General features: G+C 51.4%; 8 protein-coding genes across 8 annotated transcripts; 3 read left to right on the forward strand and 5 right to left on the reverse strand.

Annotated features, from left to right (window-relative positions):
* Positions 1-394: 394 nt before the first annotated feature.
* GMORB2_2610 (FAD/FMN-containing dehydrogenase) lies at positions 395-6,967 on the forward strand (the record flags this gene model as incomplete). The annotated part of the gene is made up of 9 exons (XM_035464589.1): positions 395-3,826; positions 4,540-4,629; positions 4,798-5,038; positions 5,101-5,307; positions 5,378-6,212; positions 6,274-6,458; positions 6,539-6,659; positions 6,729-6,817; positions 6,897-6,967. 9 exons carry the CDS (start codon positions 395-397, stop codon positions 6,965-6,967), a joined length of 5,271 nt encoding a protein of 1,756 aa, XP_035319259.1.
* Positions 6,968-7,657: 690 nt separating this feature from the next.
* GMORB2_2611 (multiple inositol-polyphosphate phosphatase / 2,3-bisphosphoglycerate 3-phosphatase) lies at positions 7,658-9,225 on the reverse strand (the record flags this gene model as incomplete). The annotated part of the gene is made up of 4 exons (XM_035464590.1): positions 7,658-8,687; positions 8,751-8,869; positions 8,933-9,066; positions 9,129-9,225. The coding sequence occupies 4 exons, from the start codon at positions 9,223-9,225 to the stop codon at positions 7,658-7,660; spliced, it is 1,380 nt and encodes a 459-aa protein (XP_035319260.1).
* A 1,482-nt stretch (positions 9,226-10,707) lies between these two features.
* On the reverse strand, positions 10,708-12,210 carry GMORB2_2612 (Transmembrane amino acid transporter protein; the record flags this gene model as incomplete). Its single annotated transcript, XM_035464591.1, has 2 exons — positions 10,708-10,767; positions 10,825-12,210. 2 exons carry the CDS (start codon positions 12,208-12,210, stop codon positions 10,708-10,710), a joined length of 1,446 nt encoding a protein of 481 aa, XP_035319261.1.
* A 2,886-nt stretch (positions 12,211-15,096) lies between these two features.
* GMORB2_2613 (WW domain) lies at positions 15,097-16,074 on the forward strand (the record flags this gene model as incomplete). The annotated part of the gene is made up of 3 exons (XM_035464592.1): positions 15,097-15,203; positions 15,303-15,455; positions 15,579-16,074. The coding sequence occupies 3 exons, from the start codon at positions 15,097-15,099 to the stop codon at positions 16,072-16,074; spliced, it is 756 nt and encodes a 251-aa protein (XP_035319262.1).
* Positions 16,075-16,718: 644 nt separating this feature from the next.
* Positions 16,719-18,158, forward strand: GMORB2_2614 (RNA-binding protein NOB1; the record flags this gene model as incomplete). The annotated part of the gene is made up of 1 exon (XM_035464593.1): positions 16,719-18,158. The coding sequence occupies one exon, from the start codon at positions 16,719-16,721 to the stop codon at positions 18,156-18,158; it is 1,440 nt and encodes a 479-aa protein (XP_035319263.1).
* A 342-nt stretch (positions 18,159-18,500) lies between these two features.
* GMORB2_2615 (H/ACA ribonucleoprotein complex subunit 3) lies at positions 18,501-18,755 on the reverse strand (the record flags this gene model as incomplete). The annotated part of the gene is made up of 2 exons (XM_035464594.1): positions 18,501-18,511; positions 18,581-18,755. 2 exons carry the CDS (start codon positions 18,753-18,755, stop codon positions 18,501-18,503), a joined length of 186 nt encoding a protein of 61 aa, XP_035319264.1.
* A 613-nt stretch (positions 18,756-19,368) lies between these two features.
* On the reverse strand, positions 19,369-20,974 carry GMORB2_2616 (S-adenosylmethionine decarboxylase; the record flags this gene model as incomplete). Its single annotated transcript, XM_035464595.1, has 2 exons — positions 19,369-20,786; positions 20,860-20,974. The coding sequence occupies 2 exons, from the start codon at positions 20,972-20,974 to the stop codon at positions 19,369-19,371; spliced, it is 1,533 nt and encodes a 510-aa protein (XP_035319265.1).
* A 2,051-nt stretch (positions 20,975-23,025) lies between these two features.
* On the reverse strand, positions 23,026-24,007 carry GMORB2_2617 (MinD-like ATPase involved in chromosome partitioning or flagellar assembly; the record flags this gene model as incomplete). Its single annotated transcript, XM_035464596.1, has 2 exons — positions 23,026-23,910; positions 23,975-24,007. The coding sequence occupies 2 exons, from the start codon at positions 24,005-24,007 to the stop codon at positions 23,026-23,028; spliced, it is 918 nt and encodes a 305-aa protein (XP_035319266.1).
* Between the last annotated feature and the right edge of the window lie 1,055 nt (positions 24,008-25,062).

The raw sequence follows: 25,062 nt of genomic DNA on the forward strand, positions 1-25,062 counted from the left end.
GGATATACTTATCCGAGGACCGAGAGGTCCAAGGTCAAGTTTGATAGGACCTAGTTATGTAGAGACAATATGCCCACCATGTCGTCTATACTCGTGTGTTGTCTATTGTCAGGGCCATTAGAACGGGAGAGGTCATATAAGTAACCGTCTTCCTCGTAGAACGAGGAAGGGGGGTCAACGATCAATACATCATCATCCTTCACCGTGCCTTTATATCCGCTGCTTCGCTACGACTACGCCGTCACCTAACAGGCCTTATCACTTTCCTCGCTATTCTCCCCTCCTAAGCAGACTCGTTGTCTGACACCTATACTCCTATGCTACTGCCCATATCCAATACCAAACACTACTCCCCAGTTATCAATCTTCCTTCTACTGCCAGAACACCGGCAGCATGGCGTCCCTAGACTCTCTAAAGAGCGTTTTAAAGCAACATGCCGACGGGTTGACACAACGACAACTATCTGAACGACAGTACTCGGCCGGGTTCGAAATCTTTTGGCAGGCGGCAGGGTGGAAAACATACGAAAACTTCATAATCCCAGGATTGAATCGCCTTTTGGAGCCGTTGATTAGTCTACGTTCGAGCGTATCCATACTGGAAATTGGACCCGGGCCCAAGAGCTTGGTGGGCTACCTACAAACCAATGTCCGCGAGAGGATCAGAGAGTACACCGCCTACGAGTCCGATTCTCTGAGCGCTGTGAAATTGCAGAAATGGATTTCTCAACCAGCTGAGGGGGGATACCTGCTTCCCAATCTGGAGCGCCCCCCTGTCATCCATCAAGCTCCTTTTGGGCATGGGAACGACCGCTACGATACCAATTTCACGAGTGAGGGTCTCGTGAGAAATTATGATGTAATACTATTCTGCCATAGCATGTATGGAATGAAACCAGGATCCAAGTTCATCGAAAGAGCATTGCAGATGCTCACTGGGCCATCGAATAATAGCGTGGTGGTGGTCTTTCATCGAGAAACTGGATTGGAACTTGATGGTCTAGTGTGCCAACAGATGGCCACCTTTCATGAGGGAGTCATCCATGTTGAAAATAAGGATGAAACCATACTCGATTTTTCTCACTTCATTGTTGGATTTGATCTGGACTTGACTGAGAGTCCCGCGGATGACGTTTACCTTGAGTGGCTCGAGACATGCCGCTCCCTTTCAACGCGAGGAGAAGACCACCCGAATCACCTGGTATTCAGCGCGCCAGAAATCATGATGGCCTTTACGTCACAGGCCAAAGGACTTCAAGAGCTCCTGGGAAAGGTAGTTTCCACAGACGAAAGGCGACCAATCAAAAACTGGGAGGCTCGTCTTCACCGTGCCGCCTCTATTATCAGGCCGATGGATGTTCGAGACGTGCAACATTGCATACAGTGGGCCATAAAGCATGAAGTCGGACTCACTGTTATATCTGGTGGCCATAGTAGTCACTGTCTTGAACCAAATGTCGTGGCTGTTGACATGGCTGCTTTTGATCAAGTACATGTTCTCAATGGCGATAAGAATAATGAGGCCGTTCCTGGCATGGGAGCCCCCACTTTGGTCGCCGCCGGAGCTGGTTGCAAGGTAGGAGACATCGTTCGCACGGCTTTGGAAGCGGGTGTCCAGGTGCCACTGGGTTCCCGCCCCAGTGTCGGTGCGGGTTCATGGTTGCAAGGGGGAATTGGCCATTTAGCTAGGTCGTGCGGACTCGCATGCGATGCTATTGTCGGAGCTGTGGTGGTAAGCCCTAAATCTGGCCAGTTGCTCTGTGTCGGCAATGTCCCCCGCCAGCTTCGGACACCTGATTTAGTACGGCCTGAAGATGAAGCCGATCTCATGTGGGCCGTGAAAGGTGCCGGGACTAATATCGGGATTGTTCTTTGGACCATCTTCGAAGCTTCTGCGGCTTCATCGTTCGCAATTCGAAAGTGTGTCGTTCTAATGGAAGATGGCTGTGAGGCACAGAAAAAAATCGCCTACTTTGACTCATTCGCTCAGTCGTTACCCAAAACATGCTCAGCTGATGCATACATATGGGACGATGAGGAGTTACATCTTGGTGTGACCATGTTTGAGTCAGGTTCGACAAGCGATGCCGGGGATTCTACCGCCATGACCTCTTTCACAGCCGCAGACCCGCTTCTAGGACTAGCAGAACGACCAGAGACATTGAATCACCTAGATTTATTCGAAGCTGAAATGTACATGTCTACAATACATGGCGGCCATGGAGGAGGCAAGACCGATTCATTTAAACGATGTGTCTTCTTGAAAAACATCGGGTCGGTTCAGATTGCAGGGGCCCTAGTCAAGGCCGTCCAGTCCCGTCCAACACCATTTTGCTATTTGCATCTTTTGCATGGCGGGGGCTCTGTCAGCGAGGTTGGCCCTGGAGATACTGCGTTTGGCTCCCGAGACTGGAGTTTTGCTTGTGTGGTAACAGGTGTCTGGCCGCGGGGCCAGAGCCACGACAAATCCGCACGAACCGCAGTATCGTGGGTTTACACCGTGGTCCGGGATCTGTTGCCATGGAGCAGCGGTGTCTATAGTGCAGACCTAGGAAACGACTCCAGGGATGCCCCACTGGCAGCAAAGGCTTTCGGACCAAACATACCACGACTGTCTCGTCTCAAAGCCAGGCTCGACCCCTTCAAGCTGATACGGCATGCCTGTCCACTTCCAGAACCGTCGAACAAACAGCGGATCATCATCCTCGTAACGGGGGAGAGTGGCGCTGGAAAGGACTACTGCGCAGCCATATGGGCTTCGATGTTTGCCAACAACGGAATGACGACACATGTCGCAAGTATCAGCGATGCAACCAAGCGAGCGTACTCGCTAGCCGAAGGGGCCAACTTCGAACGACTGCTGGGGGACCGTGCCTACAAGGAGAAGCACCGTCCAGAATTGACGGCTTTTTTCAAGCGCCAGCTACTCTCAAGACCTTCTCTGATGGAGGAGAACTTCCTGCAGGTGGTGGAGGACGCCCTCGATGTGGACGTTCTATTCATTACCGGACTGAGAGACGAGGCCCCTGCCACGAGATTTTCTCACACCGTACCCGATAGAAAGCTGCTGGATGTCCGCGTGCAAGCCAGTGAGGAAATGCGTAGCTGCCGCAGGGGAGCTCTACATGACGATGCAAGTCTTGATGAGATGGCCGTTCCCACGGGCCTCCAAAGATCCGAAACAATGCTCTACCGTCCCAGTCTTGTTTTTGATAACAGCACGTCGGATGGTGAACTGGCGAGAGGGTGGTCGAATCGTCACCTGCTCCCATTGATGGATGAGAACCTACAGCGTCTGAACAACATGGTGCGCCTGGTTCCCGGCTTTCCAAGGCCGACCGTCAAATTCCGACACGTGCTTGGGGTTGCACAGCAACCCGGCGGGCTCTCGCTATGCGCATCCCTTTTACGCTCCCACTTCGCCGACGATTGGTCCCGAGTGGAGAGGGTAGCATGCTGCGAGGCAGGCGGCTACATCTTCGCATCAGCTCTTGCACACCAGGTCAATTTACCGTTGATTCTCATTCGCGAAGCTGGAAAACTACCTCCGCCGGTTGTTTCGGCCATCAAACGCCCTTCACACATTTCGTCTTCGTCATCAAGTAGCTCCGGAGCCAAAAAGATTGAGATGGAGCTCGAAGCTTCTACGGTACGCGGGCAAATAGTGGTAGTTGACGACGTCCTTGCGACGGGGAACACCCTTGGTGCGCTGTTGATGCTTCTTAAGCACGCCGGCATCAATACTGACAATGTCAGCGTCTTGGTTGTGGCTGAATTTCCGGCACACCGTGCTCGTGAGAACCTCCGGATGCGTGGTTTCGGAAGTGTAAGAGTTCAAAGTCTTTTGGTATTCGACGGTCTATAGCTTAAGAGGATCTTCTTATGTTCGAGTAGTTCGAGCCCGTGATGTAATACAGAAAACGTCTACATGGGCCGAATTTAGTATTTTCCTTATCATTGAGTGCGCGTTTACCGTGCACTGCCGCGTAATGCTCTGCGTGTCTTAATCGGCTAGATCGGCACATTTTATCAAGATATGTAGGTCTATTACGGTCGCACATAGCCCAACTGTCCACTTTCGATATTAATCGGGGTTTTTTTTACCGGAGCTTCTTCCCAAATGGTGTGAGAATCCATCTGTGCAGGGCATTCAATGCACGTTTGGCCAATTGATACTCGATGTAGAGGAAGATAGCAACTATCACGAGCCAGTGCACAGCATGCAAGTGCCCGCCTATAATCTTTTGATCTAAATGCTTAGCCGCAAAAGGCAGGATGTAGCAGGCGGGACACCGCTTTTACTGCGTGGTACGTTACCTTATTTTTTTTTTGTTTGATCGTAATACCGCACCACTGGATTCAGCTATTATTTCATGTAGACTTATTAGTGCCGGCAGTGGCTGATTAAGATAAGCTGAAGTTCTTCTCCGAGTTTGTCTCGTCAGCTCCTCTTTCTTCAGCATTGTCGTATTCAGTATCACCTTCAAGGAGTTACTGAAGAGGAAGGGCTAATCTTTTTATACAATGAAGCCTCTTCAGCCTGTAGCCTATCTGGCTTCGTTGCTCCCGGCCGCCCTTGGTTGCGGCGATGACGATGGCTGCTATGGCCCTTCGGATGCAGTCGAGCACGTACGCCATGTGAAGCGCATTCAGCCTGGTGCACCCGAGGCTTCGTACTGGCCCAAGGCGCCCCTTGAATGGGGGCAAATCAATTTTATCCATACCGTGAGGTCTTCATCTTGTTCTTCTCATTTCCTCCTGGGCAAGAGCATCCATTGCTTACCGCAAAACAATTAGACCGACACACACGGATGGTTGGAGGGTCATATAAAGGAACAAAACTATGGAGCAGATTGGGGCGATTTTGTCTCCTTCTCAGGCCGCATGAAGCAGGCAGCTGGGAACATGGGCGTGGATCTACTTCTCATCGATACCGGTGATCTGCATGATGGCACAGGCCTATCTGACGCTACCGATGTCGACGGCGAAAAATCGATGACCATTTTTAATAACATTGACTACGATCTCCTGACAATTGGTAAGTAATCTATTGCAATGTACATCAAGCTTCGTTGCTGACATTCGCACACAAAATGGCAGGGAACCATGAGCTGTACGTATCTGAGGTTTCTCAGCAGATGTTCACGGTGTACTCCGAGATGTGGGGAGATCGTTATGTTACATCCAACGTGAAGATCTTCAACCAAACGACTGGCCAGTATGAGTATGTGGGCGCCACCCACCGTTACTTTACTACTAAACAGGGCCTGCGTATCATGGCCTTTGGCGTCCTCTTCGACTTCACTGGTAGGGTCCCATGCACGGGTCCCTCGCTGTTCAAAAAAAAAATTGTAGTTGCTAATTCTTTTCTCCCAAGGCAACTCCAATGCTTCTCAAGTCATCAAGGCCTCTGATATGGTGAAAGAGCAATGGTTCAAGGACGCTCTTACAACCAGCGACCCTATTGATATGTTCATCCTCTTTGGCCACAACCCTGTACGACCTACAGATGATACCAGCACGTTCAAGATCGTTTGGGATGCCATGCGGGAAGCTCGCCCAACAACTCCAATTCAGATCTTCGGGGGCCACACCCACATCCGTGACTTTGCTGTCTATGACAACAGGTCTGTAGGGATCGAGTCAGGCCGGTATTGCGAGACTCTTGGTTGGATGTCCATGAGTGGCTTTGACTCCGAGAATAGCGGCTTCAGAGGTGCCAAGAACCCTCGTGGGGTGAAAAATCCGACGCACCGAGCGACCAACAGCTCAGTCTCACCGTTCCTCTACTCCCGGCGCTACATGGACTGGAACCGCAATACTTTCATCTACCACTCCCGCATCCCGGCCAATACCTTTGATCGTCATGCCGGAGAGGTCGTCACTCAGAACATTACCGGAGTCCGCAAGGAACTCAAGCTCGGTGAAGTCTACGGGTGCGCACCGGAGACATATTGTATATCATGCGTCCCGTTCGAAGACGAGAAGAACATCTTCCCCGCCGTCATCGTCCCAGCAGTGGCTTCCATTGTTATTAACGAGAGTCGAGCCGGAACCCCCCGGATCATACTTGGTAACACGGGTGCCGTTCGATTTGACCTACACAAGGGACCGTTCACGTATGACGATAACTTTATCGTCTCTCCCTTCAGTGATGTCTTCCTCTACATTCCCGATGTACCCTTTTCGAAGGCGGACACCATTATTGATCAGTAAGCTACAATATGCAAACCCTGACTGCCCAAAATCGCTGACCGGGTCTATTGTCATCAGGCTCAATAAGGGTGGTGCCGACAAGCGAAGCATCTTTGCCTCCATGCCTACTCCTAGAGATGCCTGTACAGATCCCATAATAGGGACATTAGGGCGTCGCCAGGTGGAGGGGCCTAGAGGAATTATCCGGCGGCAAGAGCCTGTCACATCCGGATATGTGACCTCTGATGACTGGGGCACTGATGGTATACTCCCATCCCTTTTCTGATGTAGCTATTCTCTATGGCGTGAGTGATCACTCGGCTCTGACAATATCCTGTAATAGGTGACGACTCTGTCCATACCAACCTTCCGGACTACACTCTGCCTGACTACTGGGAATCTCGTGCCGGGTTCCCTAAGGATGACACTAACCCCGACTCTGTCGACTTGATCTTTTTAGATTTGTAAGTGCCAATAGCCACCAATTGCCGCTGTTTTGTGGAGGGGCGCTGATAAGTACACCTTCTGTGTAGCATCCAGGACTACATTCTCGAGTATTTGGGTGACGACTACTCTGACGACATGGTGGAGTGCTACATTGATTGCGAGTTCACCAGCCGAGGTTAGTGGCATAATCATCTTTATATCCATCAGCGAGAAGTATATTATGTGAAATTGTTACTCACGCTCTATTCTCTCAGATTTCATGCTTCCTTATGCCAAGAGCGCTTGGCAAAAGAACATCGACAATTGTACCCTATCATATGCATAGTCGTCCAGGAATATGAAGGTCGTTGTCCGAGGGCACTTGACTGACCAATTCGCACCGGAGGTTTTCTTACACATCGCAAGTATTGTCTTGCGCGAGCAACAATCTCAGACATAATTCCAAATAGAACTCGTTGTATATATGATAGCTGTGATCTCGTGGATGTAAGTAGCCTTGTCCGCAAGTGCAAATGCCAATGGCAGTAATAGAAGCATGACACAATCATGTTTTCAGAATAATAGGGTTTCTTAAGTTTCCTTTTATCAGTATTTCAACCAAGTCCATTTATTTGTGTAAGGTGTGGTATTCGGATCTGAGCTACCCGAGCCTGTTTCTCTTCATGTCAGACAATGAGTCTGCCTAGGAGAGGGAGTGGTGGGAGAAGTGGTAAGGTCTACGTATAGATGTCAGGTAGAAGCGTTATAGTAGTAAAGCCACCTACAGAAAGTGTATGTGTATTGGACATAACCCCCTTTATTGACGAAATCGAGGTCAGAGACTACTTATATACCACTTTCAGGAACCTTTTGCACTACCTTCGTACAGTTCCCTGAATGAACCCTGACAGAAACAACATGCCTATCATCATTATGTGGTGCTATTATTTAAAAAAAATAATCATGGTCTCTCCCAAAGGGCATCATGTACATACACTGTCGCACTTTGATGTTAATGGGAAAACCACCTTATCAATCAAGGTTTTACACTGCTGATGGCAGGCATCGTAAAGTTGGTAAAGAATGTTACGCCACCCGTCTTTGATGTAGTTACCACGCCATCGGCAAGACCGCAGATATCTTCAAATGAACCGGCATTCTTCCATTTCTCAGCCAGAATTTTATCGTCGTATTTGTCAAGGGGGCAAGACTTTCCAGGCCCCTCCGAGCAGTCAGTCACCGGGTAGACTGCATCGTTGAGTAGCACTCGGAGGTACGAAGTGCCGTGGCATCGGAGGCGTTCAAAAGCAACCGTTCCCCTCATGGGATTGTTGCGGCTGGAGACATAGATCCGTCTCGGGTCCATCGAGTCAGATGGCAAGGGCTGTTGGCGGTCGAACAGTCCCATGCTCGAGACCAGCTGGTTGAGCTGATTGTCGTGCGTGAACGCTACAGTCAACTCGCCAAGGATTTCCTCGCCATTGTTGGCGCCCACAAGGGGAGTCTCAGGCCCGGACCTAAGGATGTCAATTACACCCTGGATAACGGGGAGCATGACGGAGGCGTTGTGGTAGCTTCCGGGGCCGGTGCCATAATAGTAACGCAGATCCTGGCGATACTCATATTGCAAAATCTCCGCTTCGGTGAACACCCCGCAGAACGGGCTGACCTTGCGGAGAATCTGACTCTCAAATCCACAGAGGTAGGGAAATTTGCTGATGTCATCGGTCGTCAGGCTCAGATTCCCCTTGATCAGTTGGTTGAGCCTTGTCGCAATGGGAGGCAAGTAGATGCTATCCCATTCGTCGATGTAGCCAGCTCCAGAGTTGTCCTCATACGCGGGGCACGAGTCTGAAGTAGCTAGTGAGTTGCCGACGGCAGAAGAATCAGTTGAGAGGATTGGCTTAACGGTTCCCAGCGTTGTGGCATTGGGACCTCCGTAGCCTCTGGCGAAAAGTCTGGCAGAGTCGATGGTCCTCTGGTAGTTGTTGGCCCAGACATGGAAAGGAGAGCCATACTTGTACCACCCTGGGTACCTGGTTCTCAGCTCAACACCGAGGTGGTACCTAATAATGCTTTGTTTAGCCGTGGAAATCAAAGAGATGATAGACGCTATTGCTATAGCTCACAGCTCATCATAGCCTCCGGGGGAGAGCTGGGCCAGCTGCTGAGCTGGGTCGTCGAGCACGGGCTTCCAATCTGGGAGGAACTGAAGCGAGCCGTCTGCCGTAAATTCTTGGGCTTGAAGCTAGAAAAAAAACACTGTTAGCTTTTCGGAAGAGCGAAGACGGTGCAGTGCCACTTCACATACCTTCTCATGCAGGTCAACCCATTCGGCATAGGCTCCTGGGTCTGGGTAGCGGCTGCCGTGGCGGACTATATAAACCGCTTGGTCCACGGTACAACCAACGGGCACTTCGTTTGGAATGCCAAATACGTTGGGACCTGATGTCAACGGATGCAGTTGTCAGTTCTGATCCCAGATTCCTATGCCCACTGCCACTCACCAGTGAACCAAGGGCTGTTGGCACCGAGATGCTCCAAAACGTTGAACTCAGCGACACCAACACCCACCAAGGTGGAGAAAACAGCAGAGTACTTCATCCTCATTCAAGTACGCAGCCAAGTACATACAGCCTTTGGGGCTGGATTGTGTAATCTTGGGGATTGCACATCGCCACCGACGGAAGATAGGAGCAGCCCTTTTATCGTTGATTTTTACGGAGCGCATGTAGGCCCGGTCGGGATGAGGAGTGTAATCTACAGGGTTCCCCAGTGGAACCGGACGAACGCACTGTTTCCTCCGGACGGCGTATCGCAAAGCCTGCCTTGTTACCCACGTGCCTGCGTATTTTCTTTGCTGTATTAATAGTCGACGATTTTGTTATGTTCATGCATGTGGCGATTAATTTCGTGGGACCTCACATTATTGACCATGAATGTTTAATTGGCCGATTCTCCGCGGGTTGTTTCCTATTTGCTGCGACGCGACGACTGCTCGTTGGAGTACATGCGTATTGTGTACTGATAAAAGGCCTCATTGAATCAGAGCCGGCAAAAATACGGAACTTGCCTTTGCAGTATTAAGACACTCCGCTTGTGCCGCTTTGTACATCATGTCCGACTCCAACCGTTCGACAAACCGACCTGGCAAAGGGATCTTGGCATTGCAGCGAGGGGCCCGAAAAAGGTGGCAGTAAGAAAAATTCAACAACTTGAAGCTCGAGCAATCCTCCTTTGACCATCATATCGATGGCCGATGCTCCCCGAACTGGTCTTGTGGAGCGTTTAACAGCGTTTCACAGTGATGGTGACGAGACACGCAGCGAAATGATATTGTAATACAGCGGAGAATTGGACGTGTAGGTCAGGTTTCTTCCTCCGTGTGCAGTGGCTCTGAAGTGGCCATCTGTGCTGCCGAAATTTGTGGTCCAAGGAGCATTATCACCTCGAGATAGTACGGTGGAGTGGAAGCTGACCATAGGAAATGCATGGCACTGGACCGCCCTTGGTTGAGTTACACATCAAGCTCGGGCGCAGATAAAGGAGGATATCATGTTAATCGGAGACCAATATTTCAAGCATAATTTTATATTAACGTGTTATCAGCTCGGCAATCGGCCTCTATCGGGTAACCGCAAACCTCAATATAATGTTTCAATACTACGCAATTAACCACCCCAATGCCGAAGGGGGCCAGCTGGGGCCCCGCATGATGGGGGAAAAGAATGAATGGCTGATCGAGTCTTGTCATTCTCGGCCCGTGATAATAAATCTAGGCCTGTTCAATTAGTGACCACGATTGATCACTCGAGCACTCGGTAGTAACTGTACAAGTAGTCCTGTTATGGATATGAACCAATTCTCCCGTGAACAAGGTTAAAGGGTCATTGAGATCGTAAGACGGATGAAGACAGTTCATGCGAGACGCGTGAATGTATTTCAATCGTGCTGGTAATGGGCTATAAAATAAAAACAGTGAAATAGTCCAAAATAACAATATATGATGCTATCGCCTATGTACAAAAATCGTCACTTCTGAATCTCGCTCCCTCGTAATGCATTACCGCCGCCGTGTGGGAGCATTTACTCAACGGCTCCGCAGCTAAAGGCCTTCTTGACAGTACCATCTTCGAATTTGGAGTTCTAATATTGGACGTGTTAGCAGCTATTCGTATCAGCAGGATGTCGGGGTGGTCTCACAATGTCGGAAATACTGGCATAGGTTCCGCCTATCAGAATGGCGATGCCAATGACGAAGATGATTCCGTTGGCAATGCTCTTGTAAATGTTCTGCTTGGAGTACCAGGGGCCCTCGCGGATGAGCATGAACCAAAACATGGCGGGGAAGTAGAAAGTAAATCCGGTGACGAAAAGCGCCGAGGAGAGCGAAAGGAGGTCGTTGAAGAAGGGTATGGCCTCGGCGATGACGAAGGCGATGACGGTGATGACGCTGATGAGAATGAGCCAGCTCGTCCACCCTCTGGGGGTGTTTATGAACTGGGTGACAGTGTTGGCGAACATGCGCCTGTGGAGGTAGCGGCTGACGACGGTGGTGTTGATGGATCCAGAGATGTAGATGACGGGGAGTCCAACGCCAAACGCAACCTTGGAAACAAGAGGACCGGCCGAGAGGAGAGCGGGAGACTTGACGTCGACACCGACAAAGGCATAGATGACGGCACCGCAGATAGTGTAAATGACGATCTCAATGGTTCCTAGGGTCCAGATGGACTTGACGTAGTCCTTGGGCTCGCTCATCTCGTCCATCATGGAGAACTGGGTGATGCTGAAGCTGTAGGCAAACACGATGTTGGTCAGAGCGACAATAGCATCGACGAGAGTGCAGCCCTCCTTGGGCCAGGCGGACCAGGGAACCGAGGCCAGGCCGCCATCGGAGTCAGACGCTTTAATGCCGGTAGCAATAATCGTGATGCCGATAGCGAGAAGGATGGAGACAAAGTCAATGTATCCGAGGAAGGCAAGGTCGGCGAAGGATGGCGGGATAGCAAGGAGCAGCAGGATGATGGCGGATACGACACCAAAGATGATGCTGCAGACATTCTTGTCGACAATGGTCTGGAAAGCAATGGTGCCAGTCAAGCAGTGGGATCCGACGAGGAAGATGAGCTGCAGGCAGAACATGACACCGACAACCTCGTAACCGACGCGACCAAGAATCCTGCCACAGGCATCGGCGTAATGGTGGACATCGTTGTACTTGAGTTTGACCTGGCCGACAATGTAACTGGTGTAGATGGCGACCAGGCCGAGGCCAACTGTCAAGATGACACCTGCGACCATGCCGAGGGTGGCAAAGGCCGAGGGGAGACTGAGGCTGCCGAGGGCGATGGCCTCGACAATAAGCAGGATGGTCATGCGCTTCCAGCCAAGACGGTGGAAATGGGCATGGCCCTCAATGGCCTTTTGCTGATCGAACCCGCTTGCGTCGCCAATGGCCTTGATCGACTCGATATCATTCTGGGAGTCAGGTAGGTCGTACATCTTGAGGTCACCGCCCTTGGTCTGTTCGGAAGGGGGGGCATCGGTGATGGAGTCGCCCATGGCGGGGTTGGGGTGCTGAGCCATTGATGATGTTGAAATGTCTAGGGATTTGTGATCGTATGAGTGTGTATAGACCCTGTGTTGGCTCGCTCCCCCTCAATGGGCTTTGAAGAAAAGATGAAAAGGAGTCTAAAAGAAATGGTTTTCCCCCGAAGGTAAGAGATATGAGAAGGGTCGGGCGAGGGTTAATAAAGTAACAAAACCTTGGGCGGGGAGGGGAGGGGGGCAAGTTTTCTCTCGGAACAAGCGAGTAGCGCATGCAAGTGGCACAACTCTAGATAAGAAGAATTCAGGGCAGGGTTCCCGATTGGCAGTGGGTCTGAGCTAAAGCCATAATGCCGGTCCTTCGTCTTTGAAGAAGATAGAAAGACCTCCGGAAGACAGTTTGGGAGTTGGGAAGCTACGCGGGTGTGACAGGGACACATGACAACTTGGAGGCCTGCATCAACGAGGAAAGCTGGTCCCTTATTCCTACCCCCGTTGCACAACCCCGCAAACCGCAAAGGTTAAAGATCCCTTGATTTGTTGTCGTGAAATGTATGTCCTGCTGAGAGAAAAGCAAAGTTCGCGGTGTTGTGTTGTGTATGTTAGTCGTAAACGCGAACGGTCATGGTGGATATTCATGACAAATGGCAATGCAAGGATGCCACTTCCAACTAGACCGGACATTGGTCGTCCTCCTAAAGCCGTAGTATTAGCGGAACGTAAGCGGGTCTGTCGGCAATCACGTACGAGTAGGAGTAGTTAGTCTTTGTCATGTTTTTGATCCCGGACAGTCCGTGCTCACGTCGACTCGTTTTGCACGACGTAATAGAAACCGTATCCCTCCATAAACCTCTCCACAAGACGCAAACTGTTGTGGGGTTTATCTCTGGCGAATCCCGCCCGCGGAGAACAATGTATCGTTTGAAATCTGATATATGGACGACATTGACGAAACGTCGTTACCAAGACGTGCCTATCAGCCCGGGAACAGTGATCGAAAACCCCATCTTCGAGCCGTACGGGAAGACCGTAAAGTCCTCCACATGATGAAAGGAGTACGCGCAGATCATTGCAAGCTCGGAAGCAAAACTGCCGATGGCGCCGCGCCAAGCCGGCAGTGACGCGCTAAAGCTGCATGCAGCGTCGAGAAGATTTCTAGTAGGAGCTGCGGAGTGAGTCAAGCAGCCAATCGGATTTCGCGATATTTTTCATGACGTTAGTCTGGCCACACCTGGCGATTTTTTTTCGCCCTCGCTCCACGACCTCTCTCTTCTGTACCTGCGCTGTAATACCGTGTAATGCGTTGTGGAAGAGAAGAGAAGAAGGCGAAACAAACAAACAAACCCCTCATCAGGATACGCGACGTAGTATTAGTAAAGGCACTCGTACGTCCTTCTCGCACGCCACACATTTGTAGAGATAGTCAATACTGAATACTAGTAGTAACATTACTCCGTAATGCTCTGTACTCATACATGGGTAGCTATGGGATGCGGGACCCTGCTGAGAAACTCGTTCTAGTACTCCGTACTCCAGTACATGTAGTAATAATACTCTGTTCTATTGCAGGTAATACTCACAGCACTTTACCCATCATATGTACCTTAGTAACGCTCTCGTACTGCTATTACGTCGTATTAGGTAACGCTGAGAATGCAAGACCCCCGAAGCGCATGGACCAAGAACTGAGCCATTATACCCCGGGTGATAGCACTGCCCAGAGTCAAAAGACCCGCCCAGCTTCGAGATAGAACCGGGAAGGGCGAATCAAAAAGTATCGATTACTCTGTGATTGTAGGTAAAAGTTATCGTTTATCTCTAGAGCAGCCTAGGCTCTGGTGTTTGAAGCTTTGAACTTGTCAACATGAATATGTATGTTTAGGAGCTCATGTGGCGCAGTTGGCGGCGTGGCAACGTGGCTGCGCGACAGCTCAGGTTCTTCTCTCAGCCACCTTGTTACATAGTAACAATGAACTCATACAAGCATGGAATCATCGTTACATGTGCCCACAGAATTTTAGTCCGTCGTATGACCAATATCAATAGTAGGTTTTGCAAGAAAAGGGGTCGAGTGAGGGGAAAGGGGAATGATCATGTTTCTCTCAACTCAACTTGCAATTCATTGTTGACTAATACTACATGTACAACAGAACACCATCGGCAACATCAACCTGGCTGTTCCTCCTACTCCTCCGCCAATGGATGGCATAAGGACGCCGAAGCCTATACGTAATGTTACTCGCACATTACATGATCTTGACGGTGATCAAATATGGCCTTTCCTCTATCCTCGGTACATGTACATTTACACTTACGAAGTAATAATGAGGGCGTAGAGCATTGAAGATAGAGAGTTTCGGGTGCTTCTCCACGATCTAGTGATGATCACCAGATACCAGCCCAAGCGTCACAGACGCTGTCCGAAGATGACAAGATTCTTATGATATGAGTATGAACATTGAAATCAGCGTAGACTGTTCTGCTCTCGGCCTACGAATAATTGCGTGCTCAGTCAATCAGCCTCAGGAATTGCATAGGACCCCTGCGCCACACTTTCCATCACCCTATTATTGGTTGGTTGACAGTGGTACAGCCAATATTTCCGAGATAGATCCGGTGTCAAAGCCACTCCAAGTGACCTTGCTGCGCCGCAAAGTCCGTCATCGCTGAGCTGTTAACAAGCATTGCCACCCCGCACGTCCATATCTATGACTTTATCTAAACGTATTTTAGCCCGCTTACCTCGCCGATTCTTCCATTTCATAGTATTCCGCGCATAGAACGTACCCGATCTTCAATACTCTATACTTCTCGGCTCGCAACTTTACCCTGACCTTCACGTCAACCGTTGTCAGACCATAGGTGACACAAAACAACACAACCTTTGCGCGCGTCTTACGACAACTCGGTTCCAAAGCCCCACAGATGCAAGGCTACAACGCAGCACCACCCCCCGGAGCTCCTCCCGCAGGAGGCGGTCCACCACTGCCCGAGGGTTGGATATCTCAATGGAACGACCAGTACAAGACATGGTGAGTCAACTACTTCTCCTTCTGGATTTGCGGCTCTCTGTTTGAGATCCTCAACTTATATGGAGAGCTCTCCCTGTCTAACAAGCAAACTCGCATTAGGTTCTACGTCAACACCCACACCCATGTTTCGCAGTGGGAACGTCCCGCGGGACCAGCCCAGTACTCTCAGTATGGGGCAGCGCCACCCCAAAACACCTACTCCAGCGATGCTGAGCTGGCCGCCAAACTGCAGGCTGAAGAAAACTCCCGGGCGTACGGCTCGTCCCACCAGCCAGGACCCCCTCCTTCCTATGGCCACCATCAACATGCATACCCGCCAAGCCCTCAACCCCCGCAGCAGCAGCATTACGGTGCACCCCCCCAGCAACAGTACAGCAACAGCAGCCCTGGCCTCTACCCACCGCAGCAACAGTACGGCCATCAGTCGCCTAGCCCCGGACCCTATGGGCAGTCTCATAGTCCGTATCCCCCGCAGCACCAGCAGCCGCAGCACGGCCAGAGCAGCGGAAAGGATGGCCTTCTAGGCAAGGTATTTGGCAAGCTGTCAGGTGCCGGTGTAGGTGGTGCCTCTGCTGGAGCCCTCGGTGCCTCCCAGTTTGGAAAGAAGAAGAAGAAGAAGAGCAAGTTAGGCTTGCCCCTTGGAGCCGCCGCCGGTGGTGCAGGACTCGGCATGCTTGGTGCTGCCGCCCTGAGCGGTCTTGGCGACCACCATGGCGGAGGATACTATGGAGATGGGGGTTATGGTCCCGGTGGTCCTGGTGGGGGAGGAAGTTCCAGCTCAGATGGTGGGTACGACTCTGATGGCGGAGGCTGGGGTGGTGGTGGTGACGATTTTGGGGGCGGCGATGACTTTGGAGGCGGCGATTTCTAGGTGGTTTTCTTGTTTCATCGGCGTATACATAGGTTTTGGCTTGATTTTCATCATGATCTATGGTCAAAAATGTAATTTAACGGTTTCACGCATTTCATCTCACCGAGTATGGCCATCGCGCTACCCCCCCCCCCCCCCCCCCCCCCCCCCCCCGACTATGGGAATTTGGATGTCTCCGTCACTGGTTCATGAACAAGCATAGTTGACTTTAACCCTTTAACATTCCAGTTGAATAAAGAAACAGGAGAGTGCAAATTTTTCTTTTAGGTCAATAGAGATATTAGCTGTATACTTAATGATGCATGTGGTATTGAGAGAAGTTAGTCCTGTGGTTGGATTTTATATCGAATCTTATTGACTATTAATACACTGTATTCATACCCTGAGGTTGTGATGTGATAGCCCTTGTACTTTTTTTCATACCCGCTTTATTAATAGATAATTCACCACCCCACATCGAATTTTTCCACCAACTCGATTTTGCCCCACTAACCGCCACCACGAAAAAAAAGATAATCCTACTACTTTCATACGAAATACGATTACCGGCAACGACAGGTTTCGTGATCTCGCGCTGATACATCGCACATATCGATATTACAAATCGGAAAGAACAACCATACAGAGTCTCAGATTTAGCCGCCATGGCTGTCCCCAACCCCCAGCAGACAGAGGCGGACCCTGCCTCTGCCCCGCCTTCGAAGCCCATTCACAGTCTCGTCCTCGACACGGGACCCCTCATCAAGAACGACCCATCTATCGATGTCCTCCGCGCTCGAGCCGAACAGTTCTACATCCTCCCTTCCGTAATCCCCGAAATCCGCGACGCTGCCACGCGCACGAGAGTCGAGACGGCGGTCCTCCCGTTCGCTACAGTGCGGGCGCCCAAACCCGACAGCCTCAAGTTTGTCATCAACTTTGCCCGACGCACCGGTGATCTCGAAGTCCTCAGCAGGCCTGACCTGGAGGTCCTGGCTCTCACGTATGAACTTGAATGCGAGCGAAACGGCGGAGACTGGCGTCTGCGCAACACGCCTGGGCAGAAGACCCTGAACGGGTCGGCACCAGGCCGCGACAACGGAACCAGCAAAGCAGAGAAGAGACAAGAAGATGTGACAAAGGATATCCCAGACGGCGACACTCCCACCGACACCAACACAGAATCTACCATCGATATCTCACCGGTAGAGGTCAACTTGAATAGAGAGGTCGAGAAGCTTAGTCTCGAGACTACTGAGGCCCCTGCAAATGTAGATGCTGAAAAGGGCGAGAAGTTCAGTGCTGCACAGGGTGAGAGTGTCCTGGCACTGGAGCCGGCGGCGGGGTCCCCTGTTGATGGCAAAAAGGCCGATGAGTCTGTAGCCGCAGAGGAACAGACTGAAGTAGTGGAACATGAGAATGATGAGGAAGATGATGACGACGAAGATGATGGCGGCGGTTGGATCACCCCGTCCAACCTGAAGAAGCAGAAGGCCAAAGACGACATCGGTTCTACAATAATGGGAAAGCAGCCCACGACACTGCAAGCCGCGGTCCTGACGTCCGATTTTGCCATGCAAAACGTGGCACTCCGCATGAATCTGAACTTGGTGGCGCCCTCGCTGGCGCGCATCTCTCGGCTGCGCACCTGGGTTCTCCGGTGCCACGGATGCTTCAAGACGACACGGGACATGGAGCGACGCTTCTGCCCGACGTGCGGACAGCCCACTTTAATCCGCACGGCATGCACCATCGACGACCGGACTGGTGAGCTGAAGGTGCATCTGAAGAGGAACTTCCAGTGGAACAACCGTGGCAACGTCTACAGCGTGCCCAAGCCGGTGGCCGGTTCGTCAAACGGGCGCATGCCCAAGGGTAAAGGGAAGCACTCTGCCGGGGGCAAGAACGGGTGGGGAGCGGACCTGATCCTCGCCGAGGACCAGAAGGAGCACACCAGGGCAGCGGAGGAGCAGCGGAGGTCGCGCAAGAAGAACATCATGGACGAGGATATGCTGCCGGGTATACTCAGCGGCAGGAGGGATGGCGGCGGCGGCAGGATACGTGTTGGTGCCGGACGCAATGTCAACTCTAGGAAGAGGAGTTAAGGGAAAATGATGAAAATTTTTACGAGCAATTTACGGGAAGAAAAAAAAAATAGAATATATAGGCATAATTTTTCTTTATTCGGCCTCGCCTCCTAGTCAAGAAGAACGCCTCGGGTGCCACCGTAACTCCGTGAAAAGAAAAAATAAATTGACCGAAAAGAAGTCCCATGAAGAGGTCATAATCCTCCTGTGTTTTTATGCACGCGTCTTTTTTTTTTTGGCCATCTCATCTCTGTCACTTCATCTGACTCGATACGCATCGAGTTTTTGTGCCGTTTGGGATGTCGTGATGTTGCTATCATGGGGGGGATGGGGGGTTGGGTGTCAAAACTAGAGTTCGAATTACTCTTCCTCTGCCATGGTTGTTAGTATACAATTCACCTTTTGTATCTGGTGATACTCCTTGGATCGGAAAAACTCACTCTGCTGGGTAAGGAGCAGGCCAAAGCGACGCTTGAGAGTGACACGCTGGCGCGACCACTTGTCGTCGGGAGAGAAGCGAGCAGGGTGCGCCGACTTGGTGACCTGGCCGTGGGCCACCTTCTTGAGGGTGTAGAGGCGCTTGCCCTCGGCGTCGAGAGTGTACATCAAGTGCATTATGACGGTTGTGTTATCTAGGTTGATCGACGGTGGGAAGAAGTCGGTCGTGTCGTCGACAGTCAATGGCAGGATTGAAGTTATAGGTAGTATTATGCCTTCAATTCGGTCACCAAAAAGAAAAGAAAATTGGTTGGAAATTTTCCGCTGAATTAGGTCACGTGGGTTGCCTGGCAAAAGAAAGATTTTTCTATCGATAAGTTTTCAACAGTGCCCACAATTATATATGGCAAGCTTCAAACTAGTGATGATTGCCTCGAGCATCACATGGGAATTCTTTATCCATCACGGAATGTCATTGCCACCACGTATATGGCACGCTACTTACTAGCTAGTAATACAGCTGCTGGTTTTCAAATATCGGACATGACAGAGATATCGCATTTAGTTTCACTATTATCACGGGCCAAAAGTGTTGGCGAACAACTGAATAGAAACGGCGCCATAGGCTTAATTAAGGAGAGTATAGTTAGAAAACAACAAGACTATCATATAAAGAGGAATTGACATTTGTCCAAAATAACTGGCAAAGCTGCACCGTTGATAGGCCAGCAGAATCAAGAATGTGAAGAAGTAACAGACAGTGTGTGATCTGCTAGATAGAAGCTTGAAACTAATCAAGCTCTCCGACGCGAGCACCTTTCTCGCCAGCCCACCCGTGACGCTCGTAGAAGCGAAAGACGAGATCATAGTCCTCAAAGTCATGAACAATGCGGTCAATACGACGGTAGCCCTGGACAGGGTCGACAAGGCGGTCATTAGCGATGCTCTTCTTGTCGGATAAGTCATCACCCATGCCATAGGGGTTGGCGCTCTTGCCCTTGGCCTCGAAGAGGGTGACGCTGAAGCGACCAGGGCGGAAGATGGAGACGACGTGCTCGATGACCTCAGCCGTGGTGCGTCCGCCATGACCACCAGGAACATTGGTCTCAAACGAGGCAAAGGAACATTCGGGCTCGGGAGTGACGTGAACGGTAAAGTACTGGCCGCCGTTGATCTTGGATAACTCTCCGTCCACAGCGGGAGGAGGAGGCACAACGCCATTGGCGGAGAATCCGCAGGGTCCAAAGAGGTAGGCGTCAACGCGGGCGTCGGGATACACACTAGCCGGATAGACGTCGGAGAGGCCGCAGTACTCGGAGACAACGGTTCCAAGGGCATGTCCCTCAGTGGTCAGGGCCTCGGTAGCATCGAGGTCTCCGTGCTGGGCACCGCCCATATCCTCTCCGATGCCAAAGACGTCAATTTCCTCATCCAGGCTACCGAGGCTCTCCTGGGCCCGGTCACGAGCTTCCTTGGCCTTGGCGGCAAGCTGGTTGCGGGCTTTCTCGCTAGCGTTGGCCAGGTAGAACTGCTTGGCATTCTCTACGTCTAGGTCCGTCATGAGGATCTCGAGCGTCTCATCGCTATGACCAGCCGAAGCTGCAGCGACGGGAGAAACGCCAGCGGGGATCTTGACCTGCTCGCCAGTAGCAAGCTCGGACTCGGGGGTGCGAGGGGGGGTCAGCGACTGGTTGGGAGACGTGATGTAAAGGTACCAGTGGTCGCCGTTCATCTTGCCAACCATGTAGGCGCTGCCGCCCTCAAACATGTCGTCGAGGAACTTGACCTCTTGCTTCCAGCTGCGGTGGGGGCCATGCTGCTTGTCCGGGAAGAGGAAGTTCTTGCGGCTGTAGAAGACGCGGTAGGGCGTGGCGGCAGAGCGGATGTTCTCGACGCTGTCGGCGTTGTGGAAGGGGAAGCCGGCGTAAAGGGCAGCGATGTGGAGCATGCGCTGGAGACCAAGGAGAAGGGTGGTGGTGCCGCACGTCTTGAGAATGAGCTTGTGGGGGAAGACGAACATGCTCGACTCGGACAGCAGGTAGGCGTCGACGGTGTCAGACTTGAGAACGGAAAGGATCTTGCAGTTGACCAGGTCAAGCATATCGACCCAGACGTCACCGGAGACGCTCTTCAGGCCATCTACGTGAGCTCCGGGAGGGAGGATCGAAGGGCTTGGGGCGAACCAAACCTCGAGGAGCTTCTCAGGGCCTATATTAGAGTTAGCTATGTACGGTACAGCATGAAGCGTGCGCGAGGAGACGAGGCCGAGGTAAAGACCGACCTTCAAAGGCATTGCTAGAATCAAGTTCGGCAGCGACATCGTGGTTGATGGTCAGATGAGGCGCAACCTCGGAGAAGGACAGACCATAGCCATTGGGGATCGAACGGCTAACCATTCTCGTGGTGTAAACGGTGGCAAGATATGCCCTCGACGGTATTCACGGAGAAGCTATTTGCTTGCCTTGGCAAGTTGAGAGGGGTCTCAGAGTTTGCTGAGTGAGAGTGAAGGAGAGCTCTTGTCGTTTTCCGTGCCCGGGTTGGCAGGGTCCGCGGAGCACTAGCTGCCACCCAAACAGACCGTCTTGGGGAGTCTGTCTGAGGAGAGTAGGCCCACAGGAATGTGGCTCTTGCAGGATGCTGGCGGAAGCCAGCAGCAATCAGCAGTGTAGAGAGTTTAGGCAACGTCTCTCAAGTGGACGTTAGGGAGGTTGGAATTGGAGGGCGAGCAAGAAGAGATCCCGCGACGAAGTCGTGGTAGGCAACTGTTGTCGTCCGATACCTGTGGAGGAGTATCGGATCCTAGGAGGATATACCTCGAGGGGGATTCGGTGTGTGTTTTTTTTCTGAGCAAAGACGTTCTCTTTCCCTTCAGTAGGGGTGTTATCGAGGCCTGGAGAAGCGGGATAGTCAGTATTGCGCACAATTGTGGGAAGAGGGCTTCATGGCGGGGGCGGGAGGCAGGACACAACAACATACTTGGATGGACGGTTGAACAGGAATCGAAGAGGGTCTGTGGATGGCATAGAAGGCTCAACGGGTAATTGAGCAAAAAAAAAAGGGCTCGACGAGCAAGACAGTGACAGAAGAAAAGTCACCTGTAAAAACTTGATTTTTTTGGTGCGAGTCTACTGGGATCGCTTCGACAGAGCGTTCTTGAAGGAAGAAGAAAAGAAGAAAGCGAATACTGACGTCGCTGGAACAATTTTTTTTTCTCCGTCCTTCCCCTCTGTGGGTTTTTTTTTCTTCTATTCATCTCCTAATGTGGTTCCAACCCGAGCAGAGAGTACCAGAATAGCGGGTGCTGATACCTCCTCGAGTTCCAGGTTTCAGGGCAGGTATACGGCGGGCGCAAACGACAGCGCCAACATTTGCCTAAAAAGACAAGGTAACCCACTGTGGCCCACCATGAGCACCTATAGGCACCTAGTTGATACTGTAGCCCGCTGTAACCATAGGCTGCAGCGGTCAGTCTCCAGGCGCCGGATAGCGCAGGAACGCATCCATACTCGTACATCCAACCGCGCCTGGTGCTTGCCAGTTACCAGTTGGGGTAGGGCCAGTGATAAAGTGGGCTTGCTTTATTACTGGAAGATTCCCCGTGTGTTGACGCCCGACGTTCATCAGGCTTTTGGCACTAATATTATTGAGATCCCAGCAGCCTACAGGTATTATAATATGAGACTATTAGTGGCCTCCAGTAGAGTGCTGTAGATTATCGTTATTGTATGTTTCTCCATGATCCCTTTCTCTCCTAGGAAACACGAGTACTATTTCAGTTTTAGTATATAATATCAAATATATGGATATATGGCTTTTCCTAACGGTGTTGTGGTTAAATATGGTTCAATCCTTCCCTCTAGGACATATGCGTCATCGCCGATTTGCGTTTCATCGCACTCGATGCAGGCCCTCGCATATGGCATGTCCAATAACAAGGGAAATATTAAAATACAGTGTTGTGCGTCCATGGCAGTCGGTCGCTGGAAGATTTTTTCAATCATTCTCGGCGGAGCAGAGCGCGGGGTTTATGCACCTCGTCTACACCCTTGATTCTACACCTTTGATATGGGCCATGTCATCGACGATTTGTCCTGTGTCGAGAGCACAAGTACGAGTAATATTGTAATATTACTGTAATACCCGTTTCTCACAACACTCGTCCCTCACCGCCGCTCTATTTCTCTCGGGTTGTCGTCCATGCGTCTCTCTTAGCTCCCGTGCAGCCACTGTACTAAATGTGCTACCCCTCTCGCTGACATCAGTCGCATAATGATGCATCCTCCTACGGCGTGGCGCAGACCGCAAGCTCGGCATATGCAGGCACAGGTACACGTAATACATGGACGAGTCACCATGTTGGCAACTGGCGACAAGTTGATGATAATATTGCATTCGCTAGAGTATCAACACACATGCATAGAACTGAGTAATTCGTATCCTTTGCCTCTTAATTCCCAACTGCCTCATCCACATATTTCAACACCTTTTCGGCGACATCCTTAAAAATGTGACTTAGTAAACAGTCCTTGTACTTGTCCACCAGCAAGCCATCATCTTTGCCACCCTTCTCGCCGTCATCTGCTGCCGCCGAGATGTCTCTGCCTCCAACCTGTGTTCCTACAGGGTAGCGGGGACGTCTACCCTCCTCGATGAGGGCGATGAACTGGGCGTCCATGGGCGCCGATCCCAAGAACGGCACGTTAAACTCAGTCGCCATGGACCTGCCGCCCCCAGATCCAAAGATGTCGGTACACTCGGAGCAGTGTGGGCACACGTAGCCGCTCATATTCTCTACGACACCGAGCACTCTCACGCCCGTCTTTGCGCAAAAGTTGAGCTCCTTGCGCACATCTGCCGTCGCCACAGCCTGAGGAGTCGTCACCACCACCGCTCCGGCAACCTGGCTGCCTAGGGCGTCCCTCTGCAACGCCTCCACCAGTGAAATGTGCTCGTCACTCGTCCCCGGCGGCGTGTCGATCAAGAGATAGTCTGTGGGGCCCCAGAAGGCGTCCTTGATGAACTGTCGGATCATGGCCGTCTTCTTGGGTCCACGCCACACCACGGCGTCGCCCCGATTGGGTAGCAGGAACCCCAGGCTCATGGCGTTCAGGCTGCCGATCCCCGTTTCTTCGTCTGCTTCGTGAACCAGCACCGGCGCCCAGCCCCCGGGGACTTGTGTGACTTTGGACGTCTCGATGGACAGCATGCGCGGTATCGAGGGCCCCGTGAGGTCGACGTCGAGGATGCCGACCGAGTGGCCTGCCAGAGATAGCGATAGGGCTAGCTGAGTTGTGACTGACGATTTGCCGACGCCGCCTTTGCCGGAAAGAACCTGTTCAATCAGTAAATATTTCTCCCGGTAAAATGGTTTATTCCAGGGATCCTGCGCGACGTACCAGCACAATGTGCTTGACCATTTCCAGACCCATCTTGGCAATGCGCACGCGGGCCGGGCGATTCGGCGTTTTGTCTTTGGAAAGGTACAAGTGCCGGGGTCTTCTTGTCGATCTCTTTCTGTCGACTTCCAGACACGAAGAGGGCGTCGTCAAGTGATGAAGAGTGGGCGATTGTGAGCTCTAGTGCGATGTAGATGTTGATGCTGGAAAAGAAACATTTTGCAGACAATGGCCGAAGACGGAGCTATGATTTCAAAGCCATCGCCGAGGTGGCGGGACAAATCCAACCTGACGGCTTCCACCCCACTATACCCCCCATCATTTATAAGCTTGACGTACATTGATTTTCCTCCTCTACCATTGGTACGTTGTACATAATTGAGCGCTCCAACATCAGTGTACGAGTAAGTGTCAGTATCAAGGATTAGTGGGGGTCATTCGGTGCTTACTAAGTAGCACAATTATATATCATTGCGGCAAATGATACTCATAGTAATCATAACGCTTAGGAGGGGCTATCGTGGCGGGCTGGTTTTGCTTCAGTAGCCTTGAAGAGATTTATTTGGCGATAAAGAGGAAGGAGTCCAGCTATATGAGGGAAATTAGGAGTCATCAGCAGTCTCTCATAGACTCTCCATAGACTCGCGGCGTACTAGTTACTATATATCGTATATATAGCTGGTATCAAGACCCAGAATCTATTATAGCGGAGAGACTGCAGAGCCGACAAGTCGAGAGGGGTGACGGCTTCTTTTTTTTTTGGCGTAGGGAGCCTCCATGAGCATGGACAGCACAATACTGGCTGGGAAGAGATGGTCCCCGCCAGCTCAAATGGGACGCGGGTTCATCTGTGCATTCCCGGTGCGGCCTGAAGAGGCGGCAGATTCGGTCGGCGAGTGGTGGGCCACAACGGTTGGCAGGGCCGCGAGGCAGTATCAGCGTTGCCAAAATACAGTTCATCCACATTGTCGGTTTCTCGTAAGCCCTGATAACGAGGTACAACCCGTAACAGTTAGATAGATCAACGGCCATAACAAACCAGCAGATGCTATAATAGAGTTGGCACCTAACGGGGCGCTGAAAGGCCT

This window comes from Geosmithia morbida (assembly GCF_012550715.1).
Source record: "Geosmithia morbida isolate 1262 chromosome Unknown scaffold_14, whole genome shotgun sequence".
In the NCBI taxonomy this organism is placed as follows: domain Eukaryota; kingdom Fungi; phylum Ascomycota; class Sordariomycetes; order Hypocreales; family Bionectriaceae; genus Geosmithia; species Geosmithia morbida.